The 20,638-nt window shown below is 52.0% G+C and overlaps 7 protein-coding genes across 7 annotated transcripts; 3 read left to right on the top strand and 4 right to left on the bottom strand.

Annotated features, from left to right (window-relative positions):
- Positions 1-1,040: 1,040 nt before the first annotated feature.
- CH63R_05898 (VerA protein) lies at positions 1,041-2,928 on the top strand (the record flags this gene model as incomplete). Its single annotated transcript, XM_018300873.1, has 3 exons — positions 1,041-1,780; positions 1,850-2,746; positions 2,814-2,928. 3 exons carry the CDS (start codon positions 1,041-1,043, stop codon positions 2,926-2,928), a joined length of 1,752 nt encoding a protein of 583 aa, XP_018158723.1.
- Positions 2,929-3,325: 397 nt separating this feature from the next.
- CH63R_05897 (Short-chain dehydrogenase) lies at positions 3,326-4,373 on the bottom strand (the record flags this gene model as incomplete). Its single annotated transcript, XM_018300872.1, has 5 exons — positions 3,326-3,516; positions 3,566-3,882; positions 3,951-4,057; positions 4,114-4,269; positions 4,332-4,373. The coding sequence occupies 5 exons, from the start codon at positions 4,371-4,373 to the stop codon at positions 3,326-3,328; spliced, it is 813 nt and encodes a 270-aa protein (XP_018158722.1).
- Positions 4,374-4,965: 592 nt separating this feature from the next.
- CH63R_05896 (aldehyde dehydrogenase) lies at positions 4,966-6,895 on the bottom strand (the record flags this gene model as incomplete). The annotated part of the gene is made up of 7 exons (XM_018300871.1): positions 4,966-5,261; positions 5,345-5,648; positions 5,718-5,750; positions 5,806-5,866; positions 5,927-6,142; positions 6,203-6,435; positions 6,497-6,895. The coding sequence occupies 7 exons, from the start codon at positions 6,893-6,895 to the stop codon at positions 4,966-4,968; spliced, it is 1,542 nt and encodes a 513-aa protein (XP_018158721.1).
- Positions 6,896-10,482: 3,587 nt separating this feature from the next.
- Positions 10,483-12,961, bottom strand: CH63R_05895 (Carbamoyl-phosphate synthase subunit L; the record flags this gene model as incomplete). Its single annotated transcript, XM_018300870.1, has 2 exons — positions 10,483-12,676; positions 12,750-12,961. 2 exons carry the CDS (start codon positions 12,959-12,961, stop codon positions 10,483-10,485), a joined length of 2,406 nt encoding a protein of 801 aa, XP_018158720.1.
- Positions 12,962-13,704: 743 nt separating this feature from the next.
- On the bottom strand, positions 13,705-15,157 carry CH63R_05894 (Acetyl propionyl carboxylase; the record flags this gene model as incomplete). Its single annotated transcript, XM_018300869.1, has 5 exons — positions 13,705-14,215; positions 14,275-14,368; positions 14,429-14,685; positions 14,745-15,055; positions 15,107-15,157. The coding sequence occupies 5 exons, from the start codon at positions 15,155-15,157 to the stop codon at positions 13,705-13,707; spliced, it is 1,224 nt and encodes a 407-aa protein (XP_018158719.1).
- Positions 15,158-16,034: 877 nt separating this feature from the next.
- On the top strand, positions 16,035-18,031 carry CH63R_05893 (4-coumarate-CoA ligase; the record flags this gene model as incomplete). Its single annotated transcript, XM_018300868.1, is given in 4 exon segments — positions 16,035-16,419; positions 16,487-16,858; positions 16,864-17,580; positions 17,688-18,031. Coding segments are annotated over 4 exon segments (1,818 nt in total).
- Positions 18,032-18,608: 577 nt separating this feature from the next.
- CH63R_05892 (3-hydroxymethyl-3-methylglutaryl-CoA lyase) lies at positions 18,609-20,507 on the top strand (the record flags this gene model as incomplete). Its single annotated transcript, XM_018300867.1, has 1 exon — positions 18,609-20,507. The coding sequence occupies one exon, from the start codon at positions 18,609-18,611 to the stop codon at positions 20,505-20,507; it is 1,899 nt and encodes a 632-aa protein (XP_018158717.1).
- Positions 20,508-20,638: the final 131 nt, after the last annotated feature.

Here is a 20,638-nt window from a genome sequence, read left to right as displayed (position 1 = left end):
TAAACCTAATACAGGCGACGTGCGAGTGCGAGCTGACGCTGCCCCCCTCGCCGACACTCTGACTGCAGGTCCGGCCCCGTGCCCCCCCCCCCCCTCCGCCGCTGTGGCCCGTTGTCAATCCCGTGTCCGTGTCCGACTTGGACTCGGATCGTCCGACCATTGGCGGCATGTCCAATTGTCATCCGTAGGTTTTTGAACTTATCTCAGTTCATTATCGTAAGGGCTGTGAGATTTGTTTATGGCGTTTGTGCGTTGCGTGCGGAGAGCTGCTACCATTGGCTCCTCGTTGTAGAGATTGAGCTTCCGAGACTGAACTCTGTCGCAGTATGGTTTACTCTGACGCCCGAGTTAAAAAAAAAAGGGTTGCCAAAGTTGTTGCCCAACAAACATCAGGGCATGTGCTTCCACTCACTCAAATCCAATCTACCCCACGTCGAAATTGAGTCTGGATCCGGATTGAACAACCATGCGACCAACGACAGCCCGGATGTCTCCCGTGCGAGAAGGGAAAGAGAGCATGCGGTATGTCTGGGCTGTCGGGACTTGGCCGACCTCACGTATACGAAAACGAAACGTCAACAAACACAAATACGGTTTGATGCCAACGCTGGCCGCGGCGGTCAATCGACCTTCTTGGATACATCGCCGGATCTGCCAATGACGCCAGGACCTGCATAGGAGCGAATAAAGTGTTGCTCTCGAAGCCTTGGTCTCGAACCATGCCCCTTACCTTAGCAAATCTCACGCTGCAGTGGAATGAACTCTGTCTAACGGTGTTCCTGGTTTGACTGACTCGCAGTGTTAGCGAAAGACCAAGCTTTGGCTCAACCAGGCGCATCGGCGTGTGCAAGAAAGGAAGTGTAAACATATTTCCTTTTCTGGAAATCCCGTGAAGCACCGAATGGAGATGATTGGATTTAGCTATAACACACGGCTCAATCCCTTGATGACAGCCACTTTTGGACCTTTCAAACGGATGCCTCGTCTCCTTTTGAACCTTTCTTTAAACCTACCTCCATCTTTGGTATCAAATTCTAGCTATGGGCTATATGATGACGACAGCGTGGATGCCGGCGGCAATCCTGCCGCTGGTTCTCAAGCTTGCTGCCGTGCTGATAACGGTCGGCGTTCTAAAGGTCGTTTTGAAAGCTTACACAATCAGAAGAAAATTCAAGCAGGTAAAAGCGCAAGGCATTGTAGGTGTGACCCTCTTTACTCTTGGAGTATGTGTAGCTAATCTTGACAAACAGCCTATGCTGCCTCATTCCTGGATAACGGGCCATCTACCCATCATGTTTGAGTTTCGCAAGGAGTATCCGGGAGACATCAACATCGGGAACTTCCACCCATGGATCATCAACAACTACCAGAGGTACTTCCCAGACATGGACCACTGCCCACCAGTCATCTATCTCGACCTATGGCCTGTGTTGAAGGCCCCCATAGTGGCTGCTTACAAGAACACCGTCGCGGCGCAGTTCACCCAGACAAAGAACCTCGATAAGCATCAAATCTCCCTTGATTTCATGAACCCTTTGACCAAGGGCAAGGATATTGCTACACTTCAAGGCGACGAGTGGAAGAAATGGCGAGGCTGGTTTAACCCGGGCTTCAGCGCGAGAAATGTTTCCACCATGGTCCCCGAGCTCATCGAAGAGATCAAAGTCTTTGCCGAGAACTTGCGGCAAAGGGCGGGCCAAAATGGGTCGTGGGGTCCCATGTTCCAATTCCGCAACATGACAACCGCGCTGACATTCGACATTATCGTACGTGCCGTTTTGTGAGTGCCATTAGTCTCTTGTCATGATGATGTTGTCTGGGTATGATGATGGCTGCTGACGAGTCAAAGGGACGAGCGACTTCATGAGCAGACTAACCCAACCGGGGGCCCGCTGAGAGTGGCACTAGCAGATCAACTGAGACTGATGGGCATACGGCAAGCGTTCAGCTTCGGCTATCTGTTCCCGTGGCAGAACAAGGCCGTGGATCACAACAATCGAATTGTACACAACCAACTTGCCCCTAATGTTGTGCGCTCCCTCGAGTCCGGCCTCAAGCCATCAAAGAAGAAGACGGTGCTCAACCTAGCCCTTATTCACCTCGCCGAGGAGGCTGGTGGGCGCCCCATTGACCCAACCACGGACCCGGACATGATGGAGACCATCCTGGGTAACTTGAAGACTTTCCTGGTCGCCGGGCATGAGACTACGGCGAGCGCCCTGTGCTTCATGTTCAAGGTCCTACAGGACAACCCGGACTGCATGGCCAGGGTCCGCGCCGAGCACGACGAGGTCCTGGGCCCTGACCCCGACCAAGCAGCCGACGTTCTCAGCGGCTCACCGCAGTTGCTGAACTCTCTACGGTACACGCACGCGGTCATCAAGGAGACGATGCGCATATACCAGCTCGCTTCCACCATGCGAGGTGGCGAAGCCGGTTTCTACCTGAGTGACCCAGAGACAGGCATGCAGTATCCCACCGAGGGCTTCCTGGTGTGGGACGGCGGGCCGGGAATGCAGCACGATCCGTCTCTGTGGCCGCACGTCGAAAGTTTCATACCGGACCGATGGCTCGCGCCAGCCGAAGATCCGCTTCACCCGGTCAAGGACGCCTGGCGAGCCTTCGCCAGGGGCCCTCGGGACTGCATCGGGCAGGAGGTCGCGCTGGTGGAGATCAAGTTGGTCGCCGCTTTGATCATGCGCAAGTTTGATGTTGAAGAGGCCTGGGACGAGTGGGATGCTGTTCAGTAAGCCAACCGTGCGGTTCCGATGCCGTCGCCGTGGAACCGGGAATCAAGCTGACAATCTGCAAAGGAGTACCAAGGGCCGGAAGGACATTGTTAGAGGTCAGCGATTATACGTGGCAGGGGATGGGATTGGGCATCCCAAGGACGGCATGCCGGTCCATGTTCGTCTTCGTCAGAAATGATTTATGGCTTCAGCTAGGATCCGGAGCGCAGAGACCTGATGCGGCCACGAGAGCCGTGTTTGAGATGTTGTTCTTTGGGCTTCACACACCAGGAAGTTCTGTGTTTCCAGAGACCCGATGAGATAACTATTTTCTTGTAGAAACCTTGTCGTTCAATCGGATTATGGGCTTATGGACTGGAACAGGAACCTTCATTTCTGACTATGTTGCATAAAACTCTAGGAGTCATTGTCACGTCATGACTAGTTTACCACAATACGGTACTTGTGTCCCCGAACATTTTCCTTTGAAATCATAGGGCTCTCAATTGCATCTTCCCAGACTGCTTCCTGTCTGCTTCTTTACGTTTGATGCCTCATAGCTGAGATGGCTTGCTGTCAATTGACGAACCTCTCACTCAAAGCCACTCCTTGTTTCCATGATGCGAAATAAAAGAGCCGCCGTATCCCCCCTCGACACTCGCCTTCTCAATCACTGAAAGCATACTCTTGACAGATGACTCTGCGGTTGATGGACCGGTGAAGTGCGGCGCATACTTTGCCATTTTGACGAGAATTGCCATTCCTCGCTGCTTTTCCTCATCCGTAGCTGCTTGATCATTAGACATGCACATGCCGTTTACTAGGGGTCCACTTACCGTTGTCGTAAAGCCCGGTGTCTATCACACCGGGAGAGATGCTAAAGAAAAGAATTCCATCTTGAGCATACTGAGCGCTGAATTTGGCTACCGCTGTGTTCATCGCAGCCTTGCTTATGGAATAAGGCGCCGCGACCTCGATGCCGGACTTTGAAATGAAGTCCAGATCAGACATTCCTGAAGAAACCGTGACGATCTTCTTTAGAGTTCCCTGCTGAACCAGTGGCATGAACAGGTTGAATAGATGCACGTTGCCGACGACGTTTGTCTTGAATGAACCAAGAAGGTCTTCGTCCAGTCGCTTGGGGTCGCTGCCTCTGTTGTTGAGAAGGCGAAATTAACTATTTTATCCAACAGCTGAGCTTGAAACAGAAAAAAGACTTACAAGACACCAATGCCGTCATATGACGACCACGTGGATATAAACGCCGCATTCGCGACGAGACAATCGAGACTACCGCCGGTTATCTTTGAGACATCCGCAACGGCATTCTAAGCAATCAAAGTTAGTAAAAAATCCTAGTAGTTGCTTTCATAGCAACTGATACCTTGATTGCTTCGTAGTTGTTGAGATCTGCTTGCAAGATGTGGATGTTGTCCCGCTTCAGCTCCTTGGACACCTTTTCCTTAGTGCTCTGCAGGTCACGAACAAGCCCAATTACTGTGTTCGCTGGGTTCTCGGATAGTTGACGAAGGAACTCGAACTGGTTAAATACCGGGTCAGTATTTGGATAGCCAAAGTTGCTCAGTGTTGTTGATCACCTACACCAAGTCCTCGCGATGCTCCGGTGACAAGGTACGAAGCCATAGTAGTATTATTCACAGCGATTTAAGAGGTTGACAAATGATCTCTGAGTAGAGCTGATTCTTTGTGTCAATAATCCTCAGGAAAGCTCCAAAATGTTTGCTTTATATGTCTCGCCTTTGGCAATGAAAACAAATCCTTCCAAAATCAAGCGGTAGTCGGCGTGTTTAATTACACCGCAGCAGTTCCCGCTGATTACTGAACCTATTCGGAACTCTCCAGACAACGGATTTCTAAGCGTTCATCCTCTTATCGAACAATCTTGCTGTAGCTTACGAAGACTGCACACGGACGGGCTTTGTGGCTCGTTCACTAATCCGCATGATCCGAGAGCTGAAGACGGGACAGATATGCTCAGACGGATAGACCTACTCTGCTGATCACAGATGGAAGTGCTCCGTTCAGGTTCAGGTCCATAAAGCTGTCCGTCCTGGCAGTCTTGAGAGGTCCAAGCCACGAGCTGGAAAATTGGACAAAACGAAGAAGAAAAAAAGACCCCTGTTTGGAGACATGACTCTGCAACCTGGTCATTCTTTTGCTGTATAAAAAAACGACTGGGGGCAAATGTCCCCAGCTGATAACGACACAAGGCTCATCAGCTCACGATATGCTTGTTCAAGAACAAAGTTTGCACGTTGCAAAATCCCTTCAGGCCATTCGCACCCCATTCTACCCCAATTCCACTCTCTTTGTGACCAGCAAAAGGCGCCAAGGGAGATAGATCAAAATGGGTGTTGATCCACACATTGCCAGCCTGTATCTGTTTGGCGATTCGAGCCGCCTTCTCTAGGTCGTTCGTCCAGACCGACGCACCCAATCCCATGGCAGTGTCGTTTGCACGGTCGATAACCTCATCCTCATCTTTCCAAGAGAGGAGAGGAACGATGGGTCCTGAGAAAAAGTCACGAGCAATAAGCAGATGCCCTCCACAAAACAAAGACAAAATATAGCAGGGTCACAATAGTGGAACGCACCGAAGGGTTCCTCAACCACAATACGGGACTTCTCGGGAGGGCGGTCGATGATTGTCGGGGTGATGAAATACCCCTGAGACGTGTTGATATCTCCCCCGACCGCTACTTTCCAGCCTTGAGATTTGATATCGCTGAAGAAAGTCTTGACTCTTTCGTACTGCATGGAGTTCTGGAGCGGGCCGTGCGTGACACCCTGTTGGGAGCCATCTCCGAGGTTATAGCCTTTGACGTGCTTGACCAACGACTCTTTGAACTGGTCAAAGATTGCTTCGTGGACGTAGATTCGCTTCAGGTTCAGACAGATCTACAAAACGTCAGTTCGTGCCCCATTACACTTGGCTTCGACATGTAGGTGCTGCTGGAGACTGCTTACCTGGCCGGAATTCAAAAAGGCGAAGAAAGCCACCTAAAAATGTCCGTTCAACATCAATTCGATCAATCGAGGTGTAGGACTTAACTACCTTTTCGGCAACCTTGTCGACATCGACATCAGGAAAGACAATCGCCGGGTCATTTCCGCCGCTTTTCTCGGGTCAATATCCATCGAACGTCAGAGTAAAATTATAGACTGCTGAGGCTTACAGCTCAAGGGTCACTCGTTTCAGAGTCTTGCTCGCACTCTGCATGACTAGCTTTCCAGTCGTCGTGGAGCCGGTGAAACTGATCTTATCAATTCCCGGGTGGCTAGTGAGCCATGGGCCAAGGTCGTCATCGCCGCTCAAGGACTGGACCACGCCCGGCGGGAAGAACTGCTGGGCCAGCTCCACGAGCTTGAGTCCACAATAAGGTGTGAAAGGACTGAAATGTCAGAATATTTGATGCAATCACAGTGAGTTGAGTGTTTGGTTGTAAACTAACGATGGCTTGACGATGATTACGTTCCCTGTGAGTAGGGCTGGCGCAATCTTCCCGGTGGCCAGTAGAAGTGGGAAGTTCCAAGGGATGATGGCGCCAACAACACCGAGTGGGGTGTATCTCGTGATGATGGTACGAGTCTCGTTGTCTTCAACCACATCTTCAGGCAGCTGAATATCGGCCATGCCTCTGATCCAGCTGATTGCACAATCGGTCTCCACGTCTGCCTGGGGAATCTGATGTGTAACATGTAAGCATACATGAAGCCGATACGTGATAAGGTGTTCAAGATCTTACTGGCTTGCCTTGTTCCGATATGAGAAGGTCCCGGAATTGGCTCCTCAGTTCGTCAATGGCGTCTGCATATGCCAATATAGCTTTCCGTCTTTCGCTGTAAGGTACCTTCGACCAGCTCTTGAACGCGACTTGGGCAGCGGCGACGGCCCGGTCCACATCATTGCTTGAAGCTACTGGAACTTCCGGCTTCTGCTCGAGGTTTGCAGGGTTGACGCCATGACGAGTTCGCTCAGTAGCACTTGGTTTGCCGTCAATGATTTGAACGAACTCGTGTTCGAAGGAGAGCTTGGCGGCTGGGTTTGCAAATTTCCCCATGGTGAACCACGCGTTCTGTAGTTTGAGGGGTTCGGGAGTAAGGAGTGGAAACAGGTTCCAAATGCAGAATGTAGGATTTGCCATCTATTTATCGTTTGGACTGTTCATGTGTCTCAAAGTAGCACCAATAGCATAGTGATGCCAAGTAACACAACTGCAGGCGGTGCATCTACCCCGCCCGCAACTTGTCTCGGATAGTCGGGCGTCGGTCCGTTGTATCCGTTCTCCAGGTTCAGTCTATCTATGTCATATTTTCCTCGGTTATGCGGAGCACCCTGTAATAGCTGAAGTGTGTAGTGGGAGGTTCGACGGCATAGTCGGGTTTGAGAGTAAGGCCCGATGAGTACAGAAGAGCCCTTGGTGGTGGAGGCAATTGATTGCTTCAATTTACATTGTAACACACAGCTTTTTGGCCCTTGTGGTTCAAGATTCTCATATTATTTGTTAGAGTAGTAAACTTACAAATCAAGGTGTTAGTGCAACAATGGTACGAAGAGGTTGCAGGCGAGCCTTTTTTTGGCTTCAAGCACAAGCATCGCATTGTAAGCGCATCTTGATATCATATAACCATTGCTTCAGGGTTTCTGAATAGCAATATCGGCGTGTCATTCCTCGGGGTTCATAAAGTAGACGCTCAAACGTGGCAAACAACAGTACAAAATCTTAATCTGGATACCTAATCTTTGCCAAAGCCAATATATTCGATGAGTCTTCTGTGTTGATAACTGCAAAAAGACTTGATTTGATCGGCAAAGTAATTACTCCAATGGAGACACACGGGCGCTGCGAGCTGTATTACTTCCTACCTACTTGGGAAGTTTTTCTACATTGGACTGCGGTCCGGAAACAGCACGGACGGTATATCGATACCATGATACAAGGATGTGTTCTTGGGAAATACTCAGTCTCGTTCCTTGCCATTTCAGTTCGATGGTTGAGGTAGGCTTGGTTACTGAATCGTCAACATACTAATTAGCTTCCACTGATAAACAAAAGGGGGAGGGAGGGGGGCTGGTTTTCTCGAAGATTTTGCTAATAGTGATCTGAAATCTTTGACACTTCTATTTCAACAACCAGGTTCTTGAGCCACCTTCAGACTTGATACCTCAGGTCTATGGAAATACTGTTTCTCGACTAAGAAAAAGCATGGAGGGATGCAATGAAGCCCAGTAACCGTCAAAGTATGTGAACCTGTTCCAATTCGTCTCTACAGAGCTCCTTCTTAACATGTTGCGTAGTAACCGATCTTTTGGAGCCAAAATACGCACCAGAGGATGCTACGGAATGAACGAGTCTCTTTCACCGGCACACCAGCCGTATCAAAACAACACCGCGCACTCAGATTGATTTACTCTGGGTCTGCGAGGCACAGGCAGCTGCCTGCGAAGTACTCATACCACTGAAGTCTTCACTGTCAGTGATTGCTGCATACGTGCTACAAGACTCCCTCCAGACCGTTTCCATCATGCTTGTTGGAAGTGCATGCTCAGGCAGCCTGTTGGTCGCTGCATTCGCACATTTTCAGCACGTGTAGGGCGTGGCTCATCGGCATGGGCCGTTCAACTGCCCTGGACACGCTAGCATCTACAGCTTTCACCGGCCGCGAGAAGCACTACACCAACATCATGATGTAGAGAGCCGCCATTGTTCTGACGCTGTTCTTTTTCCCAGTGTCGCTGCTCTGGGTGTTCTCCGAACCGCTCTTTTTGTCTCTGGGTCAAGAGAAAGTGCTCTCTCACGAATCGGCAAGGGTCTTGAGGCGGCTCATCCCCGGTGGCCTGGGATACATCGACTTCGGGGTCGTTAAGAGGTCTTTACGAGCACAGGGCTTCGTTCAACCAGACACCTACGTTCTTCTCGTCGCCCATCAGTGCAGTCCCTATTTACTTGTTCATCACTTTGTCGCACTTGGGCGTCGTGGAGGCCCCGACAGCCACAGGTATCGGATACTGGCTGTTGTTATTTGGTCTCCTCTGTACCCGATTTGTCCGAGGCGACGAGTACTACTTGGCAGATTGGGGTTGACGATGCTTCCACAATCTAGGGATCTTCGCCCAGCTTGCCTTTCTTAACTTCACCCATATTGGTACCTCCATTTAAGCTTTCGAGATCGTTGTCCTGGTCGCCAGACACCTGGGACCCCTGCCTCTTGCATCTCAAAGCATACTCATGACAGTAGATCAGATACTGCTCACCATATCTTTCGGTATTGGTGTGGCTATGAACATTAGTTCCAAAACAAACACGACAGAAGTCGCAATGGAACTTGTTGATAAAGGACACTCAAGCCTGCTTTTATCCGTACGAAAGTGGCACGCCTCGGGAAGTTAAAGTCGACTTCTCTGGCCAGGAAGAAGCCTTTCTCATGTTTCACAATCTCCGTTTCCGAGAATCGGATCTTCTCAAGCTGATCTTTTTCAGCAGTGTGGGATTGCCATGAATCGAGCAGTCTCGCCAAAGGCAGAAGAGAATTGACAAAACATGGTAAAAAGGCATCTATGGGATGACAGGTCTAGTTCTGAAAGGACGGTAAGAAGTTTACTTCGAATTCCTCTAGGCGCATTCCCCCTTAGCCGAGGCGAATGTGAAATCCAGGGTGTCGATGTCGATCGACAAATAGACCGGATGTTCATCGCTCACGCGAGGCTACACAGACCCCGGGGAAGTACATCGTCTCAAGAATCTATGCACGCGACCTCAATCATTCTGTTCTATGCTTGTGTTGGAGAAATCCCTTTCACGGCACCGATGATACGTCAAAAAGCGCAGGTTGTAGTCCCCGAAATTTCCAAGATCAGCATCAAGTCTCCTCGCAGGCCATTTTGTTTCCTTTCTTCGTAGTCGGATGTGAAATGGTGGACGCACCTGCGAGGCAGGTTATTTTGGAGATATTTCGGGCACCACGAGGGTTTTTCATACAACCATGAAGACATCTGTTCAACCTTGGAACCTTGGAACCTTGGAACACATGTGGCAGACCCGGACCTAGATCTAGTGAGCCAATGGTCATGTTGGTCCCTAAAGGTATGTTTAATTCCCTGTCCTCTCATACTCTCATACTGAATCAGGAGCGATAGTCGACGCATGATTCAAAGTGAGCCCGTTGTTTTGATCATATTGCCATCGACGATTAACGTTTCAGAAGAGCGAGACGAGGATGAATGAGGATTGCTCCACGTGCGTGCTTCAAATTGGCATCCATAATGCTGACGGCGGATGACTCTTTCTTCACGTGGTCTTACCTTTCGATATCTGAACCTGGTTCGAGATCTCATTTTATTCTACGGGCACTGTGGAAAAAGCTCATCTAGACCTTTGCAGCGGAATCTTGAGATTCGAATTCGCTTCCCCGCAAGACTCAAGCAAACTGTCGGCTTACCAAGATAATATCTGCCGATCATTGTAAGAGTGTGATGATAGAGTTGGAAAGAACAAAAGTGCTGAATTCCACATCAGAGATGCTCGGTCATTTGTGATCGTGCAACGATAGCTGTGACCAGTGCCACGACAGTAATGGTTGAAGATGAACAGCGATTCCATGACGAAGCTCTTCACAAACATGACTGCAAACTTCAGCAGTGTTGAAAGCTTTTATTGTACTAGATACTGCTTAGAAGCCAATTTATCATACCCAGGTCGCATAAACCCCACAAGATGCACATGATTCCAGCCTACTCAACAAGGCAGAGTACGGCCCCTTCGTCCACCGCTTCACCAATCTTCCACTTTGTCTGGAATTTTCCGGACACGCCCACAATGATGTTGATTTCCATTTTCATGCTCTCAATCACCATGACGCACTCGCCTGCGCTGACATCTTCGCCCAACGCCTTCGCAATCGAGAGAACTTTGCAGGGCATCGGTGCTTTGACACCGCTCTCCTGGTCGCTGTTTGACAGAGCTTCCTTCCTCAGACTCGTGTAGAACGACAACAAGGAATCCCGGCGGAACTCTTTCCATTCTCCCAGCTGAGGTAGGTGGCAGAGGACTTTAATCGTTTCGTTGAGCGACAGGCTTTGGCGGCCGTCACCGTCATCCGACACCGCGAGGTATGCGCACATTCTCTGACCGTCTAGTGATAAAGTCATGGACATGGCCGCTGATGAAGCTCCCGTAGTCGACGGAACTGTCTCATGTTGATATACGGGCCTTACATCAACGTGGGTGGCTTTGAAAGATGGCCCCAGCCAAGCTTCCCCTGTACGCAGGGCTCGGCTAGTGTGAGAATAAGTCGCCGCAAGGTCCTGTGCCGAGGAACCGGTCTGATTCATTGATGGTTTCTTCGAACCTCGAACCAAGGGGTAAAGATAGACGCTCCATTCGTGCTCCGCGTCTGTGGATGCGGGCTTGATCAGGCACGCGTCGTTGCGGACGATTTCTCCGGCGGGGGAATTCGAATCCCTCAACGATATGATCTCGCAACTGTTATGAAAGGCGTCGAACTTCTGGTTATGGAATCGGCGGCGTACCGCCTGGAACGGGCGCCGGACGGATAATTTGCCGGTCTGCAGCTGTTGCACGGATCGCAGAAACAGAGCAGGAACGAGGGTGATGTAGCCCGGCAGATCTGGCGAGTAGGGGCTCTGAAGCAATCGTGTGATGTTGTCGGGGATGAATGACGTTTTGTACCCAAAATCCTGGAACGCCGGATGTAACAGACAGCTCTGGAGGAAAAGCTGGTTGGTTCTGACGCCGATGCATGCAGTGCCGGCGAGTTCTTTTGCAAGCCTGCTGATGGCCTGGGATCTTGTGGGCGCCCATACGACAATTTTGCATATCATCGAGTCGAAGTAGATGGAAACAGAAGTACCACTGCATATTGCCGTCTCGTAACGGACGACTGACCCCGGTACTCTTTCTGGCGACGCCGGCTTCCACAATAAGATCTTGTCGTGGCTGGGGAGAAAGTCTCTCCGGGGGTCCTCGGCACAAAGCCTGCACTCGATTGCGTGCCCCGTCTGGACGATATGAGAGAGCTCGGGGAGCTCCGAGAGGCGGCCTCCAGCGGCGACAAAGAGCTGGAGGGCGACAAGGTCAACCCCGACGACCTCTTCGGTAATTGGATGCTCAACTTGGAGTCGGGTGTTGACTTCAAGAAAGTAGAACTTCTTGGTTGCCGTGTCGAAGACAAACTCGACCGTACCGGCACCCTCGTAGCCGATGAGTTTTACGATTCGAACCGCCGTGTCACTCATGTGCCTCCTAGTCTCTTGATCGAGAAAGAGGCAGGGCGTCTCCTCGATGACTTTCTGGTTCCGGCGTTGAATGGAGCAGTCTCGTTCGAGGAAGGAAACCACGTGCCCGTATTGATCTCCAACGACTTGGATCTCGATGTGTTTGCTGTTCTCGATGAACTTCTCCAGGATGCAGTCTCTCGAACCAAAGGACCTCTGGGCCTCCGACTGTGCTCTTCTAAGTTCCGATTGCAGCTGCGATACTTCGTGCACGACCCGCATGCCCTTCCCTCCGCCGCCGGCCGAAGCTTTCAGCATCACGGGGAAGCCAATGTTGACCGCCGCCTTCTTGAGGTCCTCAATCTCGAGGCTGGTGCCCGTAAATCCCGGTATCAGAGGCACTTCGGGAGCTTTCTGGCGGAGATAGTCCTTGGAGGAGCGCTTGTCGCCGAGTGTGGACATTGCCTCACTCGGGGGGCCGACGAAGATGAGCCCGGCGTGGCGTACGCTGCTGGCGAAATCGGGGTTTTCGCTGAGGTATCCATACCCGGGGTGGACTGCGTCGGCCCCGAGGTCAACGGCCGTTTTTATGAGAAGCTCAATGTCAAGGAAAGGGTTTTTTGCGTTCAGCTCCACAGAGCCAATGCAAATGGACTCGTCCGCATCCCGAACGTGTTGCGAAACAGCGTCTCTGAGCCATTGTCAACTCAGACACTCACAAACAAGTTCCCTGATCTTTGCCGTGGCTTTTGGCAATGACTTACTCTTGTGTATATACTGCCACTGTTGCTATATCGAGCTTTCGGCAGGTTGAAATAACTCGACAGGCAATCTCTCCTCGGTTCGCAACGAGAAGCTTACGGATCTTGGGCTGTCCGTCAGCATCGACTGGAATGTCGACCACAAACAATTCGTGAGCCGACAGCTTCCCCCGGGTATCTTCGCTTGGACGAGTGCTTGAAATTGCTTTTAGCATCGTGAGGAGTTGTAATGTTTTTATGACTTTGTCTTCGTTTGTGTTTCGTCGATCGCCCGGACTTGAAACTTGGCTAGGAGGTCCATGGGCCGGTATACAGTTTATAGTCTTTCGATGTGACGCCGGTTTTGTTCTTTATTGACGGTCCAGTCGGCCACTGCTGGTAGCTGGAACAAATCCGTTTACCTTGTTCGACCACTACCAAGCGAGTGAACATACTCGGGACGTGACCCTCGTTGCGTTCCGGCCCGAGCGCCGGGAAGCGGTCCGGTTTTATGGAGACTCCCCGCAGCTTCATTCCCTCGGCAATCGAGTTCAAAACGTTCAACCCTCGAAATGTCTCCGGAAGGGCTGGAAACTGCAACAGCGGCATACGAACACATTATCAATATTCGCGATCTCTTTACACATACGGAATGGGGCCAAACAACACCTACAACTAGGTACCGCGGCTTGAGCCGAGAGTCCAGGTTGGGCCCATCATGATAGATGATGGGACATGAGTAGAGGGGCTTCTCTTTTGGGAATTTACCAATAAGAAACCATTCAGTTTCACATTCAACCGAACCTGTAGTACTTTTTTTTGTTATGTGCTTTGTGTCTTCCGTTTACAGCCTGATTCGGCACAAAGTGCCCCTGTATGCCATGCTGACGTAGATCATAGGGATAGTGAGCAAGAACAATACATTTTAAATGAACGAAATATGTCTGCTAAATTGCTAGCCTCCGTTTTTCTCTCTGTCTCAAATTCTCGCGAGAAAACGATGAGTTTCAGTGCTCTTCTTCCCAGATGACTGCACAATCTCCAGACACATCCCCAAAACGTCCCGAGTATCCCTCGGGTCGATGATACCATCGTCAACAAGCATCGAGCTCGTCGAATAGCACGTGGAGTCTCTATAAGCATCATCTCGAAGTTTCTGTGCCTGAGACTTGATTTCGTCCGCCGACAGCTTGCTCCCGCCGTTCGACTTGGACTTGATGGTCTCCACCACGCCTGCAAGCTGGTCCGGGCCCATGACGCTGCAGCGGCCTGTGGGCCAGGTGAACAAGAAGCGAGGTCGGTAGGAACGGCCGCACATGGCGTAGTTTCCGGCTCCATAAGATGCACCCAGTATGATGCTAATGTGCGGGACCGACGAGCAGCTCACGGCCGAGACGAGCTGGGCGCCTGCTTTGATGATCCCGGCGTGCTCCGCTTTCTTCCCGACCATGAAACCCGTAACATTGTGGAGGAAAATTATCGGGACATTCCTAGAGTCGGCTTATTTAGACATGTTTCATGGTTGACACTCGAAAGGCTTGGGTCGTACTCTTGGTTACATAGCCGAATGAAATGGGCAGCTTTTAGCGCCTCCTGTGGATTTATAACGGGTGTCTGGTTCGCCACAATACCGGTGCGAAATCCTAAAAACCCCCATCAGTCAGACGTATGTTCATAAGCAAGACGTTTCCTTCGTTCCCTACCAAGTATGTCCGCCCAAGCAGTCAGCATGCTAGGCCCGTATCCTGGTTTGAAGATGGAGATTCTGGAGTCGTCAACGAGTCGCAACAGAACCTCGCGCATATTGAACGGTTTTCGGATGTCTGTGTTCACCAGAGACAAAATGTCATCGATAGGATAGCGAGGGGGTGCTGGAGCTGATCCACCGGTGAGAGGGCCGCTGGGATCGGGGTTTCGAAGAGTCACTACCCATTCGCGGGCTTTCTGAATCGCATCGAATCTGTTCCGTTCTTGTCAAAAGACTGTGCTTCGAATCTCGTTGGTGACTGGAGATCCTACTCATCGAGCGCGATCTGGTCCGCCAAGCCAGTTACCGTCGCGTGAACTTTCGCTCCGCCCAGTTCTTCTGCGCTGACAGTCTCTGAAGTTGCCATCTTGACGAGCGGAGGCCCTCCAAGAAATACCTGGGCTTGGTTTTCCACAAAAATCGTGTAATCAGATAGCGCGGGATGGTACGCACCTCCGGCTGTCGAAGGACCGAAAACAATGGCGCATGAAGGCTTACCGTGCTGGGATCGCACCGCCAAGTCCCTGAACAACTGGCCGCCTTTGTGGAACACTCGAAACTGCTGGGGCAAGAAGACACCGGCCTTCAATGGTCAGTCAGAGCTCTTCACAAGGGGATGTTTACACATGCGTACCGACTGCACCAGTGAGATGAGCGGGAGATCGTTTTCGAACCCAATCTCCATGATTCGGTTAACCTTAAGAACTTGCTCGTCATTAGGTCATTGTGCATGGAAGTGGTGATCGAAGACCCTTACCAGTCATCTCATTCCAGGCTCCGCCGCTCTGAGTGGGTATGTGAGACATAAGAAGACATGGCCGACCACTCCGAAGTTGTTAGAAGGCGAGTTGATCTGGATGGCCTTGAACCTACCTAACTAGACCAATGCCCGCAATGAGATTGCCGCAAGAATTGGAACCGGGAACTCGGAATCCCGCAAAGGCCCCCAGCTCGAGGAACGGAGAGTCCGCATCAAGTAACAGTGCAATCCTGTCTCGAGCTGTTTCTCAGTGATGGTTAGTCTACCTAGACTATCCGCATTGGTTTGCAGGGTTGACGTACGCAGCAACCGTCCCCTTTCCTGATGCCTGTTTGTAGACACTTCATCACCTTCCGAGGATACTTCCCTTAACTTGTGGTCGAATTCTTCCAAGACTGGGGTCCATGCCTGCCGGTTTGCCTTGAAAGGAGCGGCACTGATATCGACGCCCGATCTCTCAACCGGAAACAACTGTTCGGGCATCTTGTCTCTTTGCGAATTGCTGCAGAATAATCCGTGCGGTGTGAAAGAAGCCCAGTATCTTTTCGCTGAGCAGATGGGGGGGGGGGGGGCATGAATATGCGTCAGGGTAACGGCGTGGTCTCGGTCCGGGTTCCGAGGTCCCTCGGGCCCCGGTTGCCCCGGCTTGTACCCTTCCAAGCCGGCTTCATTCAGCTTCCATGTGCCCTGAATTTATAAGGTTCGATCTAAGTGACAAGTTAAGTTGTAAAAAATCTCGTTCTGAAGAACAGTAAGCTTCCTCTTGCCCAGTAAACGTCATTCTTGTGCATCCAACGCCGTTATGGCTTCCGACAAGGCGTCTTTTGCAGACTCGCGGTCCCGACAGCTCTCCATTGTCCATGGACCAACCTCCCCACCTCTCTTCTTGAAGCCACTTGGTTCTCTTATCGAGGATCAGGCGAAGAAACATGCGAACCGCCTCGCGCTCGTAGTTCCGTGGCAATCCACCCGGTTGACCTATCGTGAGCTCGCGGATCGGAGCAAAGTTACGGCTAAAGCGATGCTTGAAGTCGGCCTGCATCATGGAGACTGTGTTGGCATCATCGCAGGGAACTGCTATCAGTACATTGAGATTTTCCTGGGGGCCTCTCGCATCGGTTGCCCCTTTGTCGTTTTGAACAACGCGTACTCCCCCGAGGAACTGAAGAACGCCGTCACTTCCAGCGGTAGGTGGATGCTCAAAGATGTTTGCCATCGTCCGATTCCATTTTCTAATATGACTGCGTTTCTTAGATTGCAGGCTTCTTTTTATTGCTCCTCAAATCGGACCAAAGGTGTTGTCGTCGCATTTGCAAGCAGTCCTTGACGTCCCGCCGGGAAATTCCCGACTCAAGCAGATTGTCTGTCTGCAGAAGTTCGACAACCCCAACCAAGGGGCCATTTGCGAGTCATACAATGCATTTTTCAACCGGGGCCAGTCAATATTCATGAACGACTCAGTCTTGAAGAGAGCCGCACGGAAAGTTCGTGCAACGGATGTGCTCAATCTGCAATTCACATCTGGTAAGCATCTTGAATATTTCCGCTATCTCGTAGCGCGCAATGCTAATTCGAGATTTACCAAGGCACCACGGGATTGCCCAAGGCCTCAGCACTCACACACATGTAAGGGAGTCACAAATGGTTCAAAGGGGTTCTTCTCCAACTAATTTTGGCGCCTAGAAACCTGATAAACGATGCCATATTTGTAGGGGACGCAATGCGTTTAACGGAAGTGGACATCGTCTGCTCCCCCCCGCCGTTGTTCCACTGCTTCGGGCTCGTTTTGGGATTCCTCTCTTCTTTTTGCCACGGCAGCTCCATCGTGCTCCCCTCGGATAACTTCGACGCTCGGAAAGCACTGCTCGCGGTGGTGCAGGAGAAAGCGACCGCCCTGTTGGGGGTTCCGACAATGTTTCTTGCCGAGTTGGAGGAGCTCGATAGGTCGACACTCTCCGTAACCACGCTTCGAACCGGTATTATCTCGGGCTCTGCCGTGCCATCGACCTTGATGCAGACTTTGCGTGAGAGAATGAAGATTGAAGATCTGCTGATTGCCTATGGAATGACGGAAACCAGTCCTGTGACGTTCATCACCGCTGTCGAAGACTCCCGTGGGAAGAAGGCCACTTCCATAGGCAGGGTACTTCCTCATTCGGCGGCAAAAGTTGTAGATTCTTTGGGCAACATTTTGCCACAGGGGTCTCGCGGCGAGCTGTGCACTAGCGGCTTTGCGCTTCAAAAGGGCTACTGGAAAGACACGGAGAAAACAAAGGAGGCGATGCGGCAGGACGAAAACGGAGTGACCTGGATGCACACGGGCGACGAAGGATTCATCGACGAAGAAGGTTACGGGCACATCACCGGACGCATCAAAGACCTGATCATTCGAGGCAAGTCTTGAACGCTCGACAGATGGGCGGTGTGTGGGTTGTTCAACTGACAGAATCGCCAGGTGGGGAGAACATCTCACCGAACGAGATTGAAGACCGGCTGCTCAGCCACCCGGCCATCGTCGAGTGCTGCGTCGTCGGCCTCGAGCACAAGAAGTACGGCGAAGTGGTCGCGAGCTTCCTGCGGGCAGCGGAGAACACAGCGCCGCTCAGCGACGCCGAGGTGCGGTTGTGGGTGACAGACAAGCTGGGGAGGATCAAGGCGCCAAGCCACGTTTTCTGGATCGGGCATGCCGACGTGGGAAGCGCCTTGCCGAAGACCGCCAGCGGGAAATACCAGAAGCATCTTGTGCGGGCCAGAGGAAACGCGTTGCTGAAGCGGCCGGGAATCCAAGCGAAGTTGTAAAGATTAGTCTGCGGTTGGATATATTACGTTGCAATGATTCTGAATTGAAGATATGCCACTTCCGCAACTCCTCATTCACATGTTCAAAAAATGAATGTTTTCCCTATGCAACCTTCCAGTATGTGTGTGTGCATTGGGCGTTTATGACGGGCTTTGGTTTAGGACCTAACTAGTTGATTATGGAATGGGTGGGTGTTAGTTCTTTGTGGTGCTTCGCGCCGCCTGTTGGGTGTTGTTCCATTGGATACTCGAGCCTAAACTGATGCCGGGCGCGGTCCGCATTTCGGTTACAAGCCGGATGTGGCCCAATCGGCAGTAACGTGGATGCTGCGCCGTGGGCCGAGGTGGTACATGGGTACCTGCGGGGACACCGGTCCGGGGCCGAGATGGAAAGAGTGGTCCCACTTAACACTGCATACCTACCTAAGGAGGTAGGGGGCCATGCAGAATACAGACAGGTAAGTCATGCAAGACTTGCTTACAGCTCTTTCGATGGGATCCGGAGAGCTACTGTGCGTAACTAACTACTCATGATCTGAAACAACCAGGCAAAAGAAAGACCAACACATCAGACCCAATGGCCGTCCGCATTGTCGAGGTCGGTCCCCGCGATGGCCTCCAAAACATCAAAACAACAATCGACGCTTCAATAAAGCTGGAGTTGATCCAAAGACTGCAGAGGGCCGGCCTCAATCGAATCGAGCTCACGTCCGTGGTGTCCCCGAAAGCCGTCCCCCAGCTCGCAGACTGCCGCGAGATCCTTTCAGCATCCGTAATTGCCGACTGGCTGCGGTCGAGGCCTAGTCTGCATCTTCCCGTGCTCGTTCCGAATATCAAGGGACTCCGTGTCGCTCTCGAACACGGGGTCAAGGAGGTTTCCGTGTTTGTCAGTGCCTCGGAAGGGTTCAGCCGGGCCAACTTGAATTGCAGCGTCGAAGAGGGTGTACAACGTGCCCGGGAGGTGGCGCGCGAGGCTATTGCAAGCGGTATCGCCGTCAGAGGGTGGGCTTCCCAATTTCTGTGCTTCTCTACGCTCTTTCTTGTTTGGTTTCGAGCTGACAGCAACGGGTTCCTTGACAGATATGTCTCATGCATCTTCGCCGACCCAGTCGATGGCCCGACCCCTTCATCTGCGGTTTACCGCGCCGTACACGATTTAATAAATATGGGATGTTATGAAGTCAGTCTCGGGGACACCTTGGGTGTCGGAACTGCGCCGGACGTACGCAGGCTAGTTGATTACCTGAAGAGCCACGGCATCGATCCCGAAACTCTTGCTGGCCACTTCCACGACACATATGGCCAAGCTCTGGCCAATGTCTGGACGGCGTACGAGTGCGGTCTGCGGACTTTTGACAGCAGCGTCGGTGGCTTGGGGGGGTGTCCCTTCGCTCCCGGAGCGAAGGGCAACGTGGCCACAGAGGACATCCTGTACTTGTTCCGACAAGCCGGGATCGACACCGGCGTAGACCTTGATCAGGTGGTCGATATCGGTGTGTGGATCTCCCGAGTTCTGTCGAAACCAAACGACAGCCGAGCTGGAGCGGCTCTTGCCTCCAAAGCGGCCGCTTCATCGAGGACGACGACGGAGACAACGACAGCATCGGCCGTGAAAGTCGCCACCGAACCGGAGACCACACTCGAATGGAGAACGTTGAGAGACACGGATAACATCCGTGTCTGCCGGGCTGGCACCAATGGCAACATTGTGCTCAATGCGGTACGAAATGGCAATACCCTCACGTTCCCAATGATATCGGACATCACCGCGGCGTTTCAGTCTTTCAAGGACGATCCGTCGATTTCCCGGATCGTCCTTAGCGCAAACGGGAAGTTCTTTTGCACCGGCATGGATCTAAGTCAGGCGGCGCGGGCAGTCGGCCGAGGTGACGACGCGAGCACAAAACTCTACCAGGCGCTGACCGGGCTATTCGAGCTCGTAGACAGCTCCCCAAAGGTCACGATTGCCTGCATCAACGGGCCGGCCTTTGGAGGCGGCATCGGGCTGGCTTTCGCATGCGACATCCGAATCTCAATCAGCTCGGCGACATTCACACTGTCCGAGGTCAAGCTGGGGCTCTGCCCTGCCGTGATTTCCAGGTACGTGGTTCGGGAATGGGGGTTGGGGCTCTCGAGGGAGGCGATGCTCACGGCGCGCCCGGTCTCGGCCCGGGAGCTGAAGGCCATGGGTGCGATTTCGCTGGTTGCCGAGACGTCCCGGGAGCTGGAGATCACACTGAGAGACCTGCTCCTGAGTCTTAGGCACTCGTCGCCGAGAGGTTCCAGCATGTCGAAAGAGTTGGTCAAGCTGGGCTGGGGCCACGGCGGGACGTCGGCGCAGCAGGAGGGAATCTCGACGCTTTTCGAGTCGATGATGGAAGCGGGGTCGGACGCCGCGTACGGGATTGGGGAGTTCCAACAGCGGCATAGAGTAGATTGGGATTCTGTGAATAAGGTTCCACAGGCAAAGCTCTAGCTGTGTATCGGCGTTGTGTAACGTACCTCACGTATTGTTGCAGGAGCAGTGGAGTGTAGACGGCGCTGTTTCTTACAAGCTTCGACAGGGTCTCCATCTGTGCAGAGCCCGGTCTGCAATATTACATATTC

This window comes from Colletotrichum higginsianum, chromosome 4 (assembly GCF_001672515.1).
Source record: "Colletotrichum higginsianum IMI 349063 chromosome 4, whole genome shotgun sequence".
NCBI classification, from domain to species: domain Eukaryota; kingdom Fungi; phylum Ascomycota; class Sordariomycetes; order Glomerellales; family Glomerellaceae; genus Colletotrichum; species Colletotrichum higginsianum.
Note: the sequence above shows the minus strand (reverse complement) of the source record. Positions and strands in the feature narration are given on the sequence as shown.